The following is a 1,535-nucleotide window of genomic DNA, read 5'->3' on the forward strand; positions in this document are numbered from 1 at the left end:
TGCCTCCTCCTGTATGACCAAATCTAAGGGCCTAAGGTTCAGGAGATACTCAAGTGCATTTGATGGAGTGGTTTTCATGCATCCAGTGGTGGCTACACATGCTAAGCGTTGTGTGCTCTGGAGTTTTGTTTTTACCGTTGTCAGTTGTGTTCTGGGCCACCATACAACTGATCCGTAGGTGATAGAAGGTCTGATAACTGATGTGTATAGCCAGAGTGTTATGTTTGGGTTGAGACCCCATTTGTTTACCCATTTACTTTTTATGCTCTGAAGCCGATCTTGACCTCGTGCGGTAAGCAGACTGGTGACGTGCAGAACCGTGCGGTTGTCGCCTCGACCTACTGCGGGATGATGCACGATGTGGTGAATGTGCTCGTTGCTCGTCGACCTTGAGAGCCAGGCGTTCCACTGTCTTCCTCAATGCAGCTATTTCAGAGCTGATGTTGCTGTTGCCACTCGTCGACATTGCTGCCACGTTGCACGGCGTAACGATGTCATGCACATGGTCAGCCAGATCAGCCAATTGCTCCAATGAAAGTGTTGGCTGTGAGGCAACTAGCGTCTGGATGTTGCTGGGTAGGCGCTGGCTCCAGATCGTCTTCACAAAGTCTGCCGGGACAGACGGTCCAGCCAAATCCTGCAAATGGCGCAGGAACTGTGATGGCTTCCGGTCTCCGAGCTCCTCGTGGGTTAGGAGTTGCCCCACTTTCTTCTCGTGGGAGGCCGAAAGTCTGCGTACGAGTTCCGCCTTTATTTTTACATATTTGTGCCGCGCAGGGGGAGAGACGATGAGGTCCTTGACAGCTTTTGCGTGCACTATATCAAGGTTGTTGAGGACCTGGTTGAATTTCGCTGAGTCATCTTTAATGCCGTATGTCTCTAACTGGCCCTCGAATAGTGCGAACCATAGTTCCGGTTCCTCTGGAGAAAATGGTGGCACTTTTATCCGAAACCGCCGTATATCCGATGTTGGAAGTACCGCGACATCACTTTTCATAGGAGATGGACGCGTCTTCTTGATCGGCCGCATAGTCACATGACTACTGTGTTGGGATTCACCGGTATGTACCGAATCACTGCTATCACTCATGTTCCTCCACACTTATACAGGGTGTAAACGACGGTTAACCGGAAACTTCAGTGTTAATTTTGTGACACTAAATGCGCGAAATTTACTTCAACCATTTTTCTCGGAAATGATTGGTTCCAGAGTTAGTTATTTTTGAGCGTTCAATGTATAGTGAACAACGCGATGTATCTCCGCGCATGCCTACGAGATTTCTGGCGGCGGCGGCGCGCTGAGCGAAGACATGTCGCGACGCGTCGTAGGTACGTACGCGTACCACCACGTCTATGCGCTCACTAGTATGCAACGCTATCATTAGATAACAATCTTATGAATCGTTTATGGTATCGTAGAAGCCCCGTATGTTACAATAGCTCATAGTAAAATTGTAAGTAGGTAGGTACCTACTTGACTTACGTGAAATCAAACAATAATAGCAAAATGTAACCAATAATAAGAAAGTGCTAAA

At 48.1% G+C, this 1,535-nt stretch overlaps 1 protein-coding gene across 1 annotated transcript; it reads right to left on the bottom strand.

Annotated features, from left to right (window-relative positions):
* Positions 1–253: 253 nt before the first annotated feature.
* Positions 254–1,030, bottom strand: LOC142985937 (uncharacterized). Its single transcript, XM_076134179.1, has one exon. The coding sequence runs from the start codon at positions 1,028–1,030 to the stop codon at positions 254–256; it is 777 nt and encodes a 258-aa protein (XP_075990294.1).
* Positions 1,031–1,535: the final 505 nt, after the last annotated feature.

This window comes from Anticarsia gemmatalis, chromosome W (assembly GCF_050436995.1).
Source record: "Anticarsia gemmatalis isolate Benzon Research Colony breed Stoneville strain chromosome W, ilAntGemm2 primary, whole genome shotgun sequence".
Taxonomy (NCBI): domain Eukaryota; kingdom Metazoa; phylum Arthropoda; class Insecta; order Lepidoptera; family Erebidae; genus Anticarsia; species Anticarsia gemmatalis.

Excerpts from the sequence above, each read along its gene's own strand:
- LOC142985937 (XM_076134179.1), bottom strand. The coding sequence starts at position 1,030 with ATGCGGCCGATCAAGAAGACGCGTCCATCTCCTATGAAAAGTGATGTC.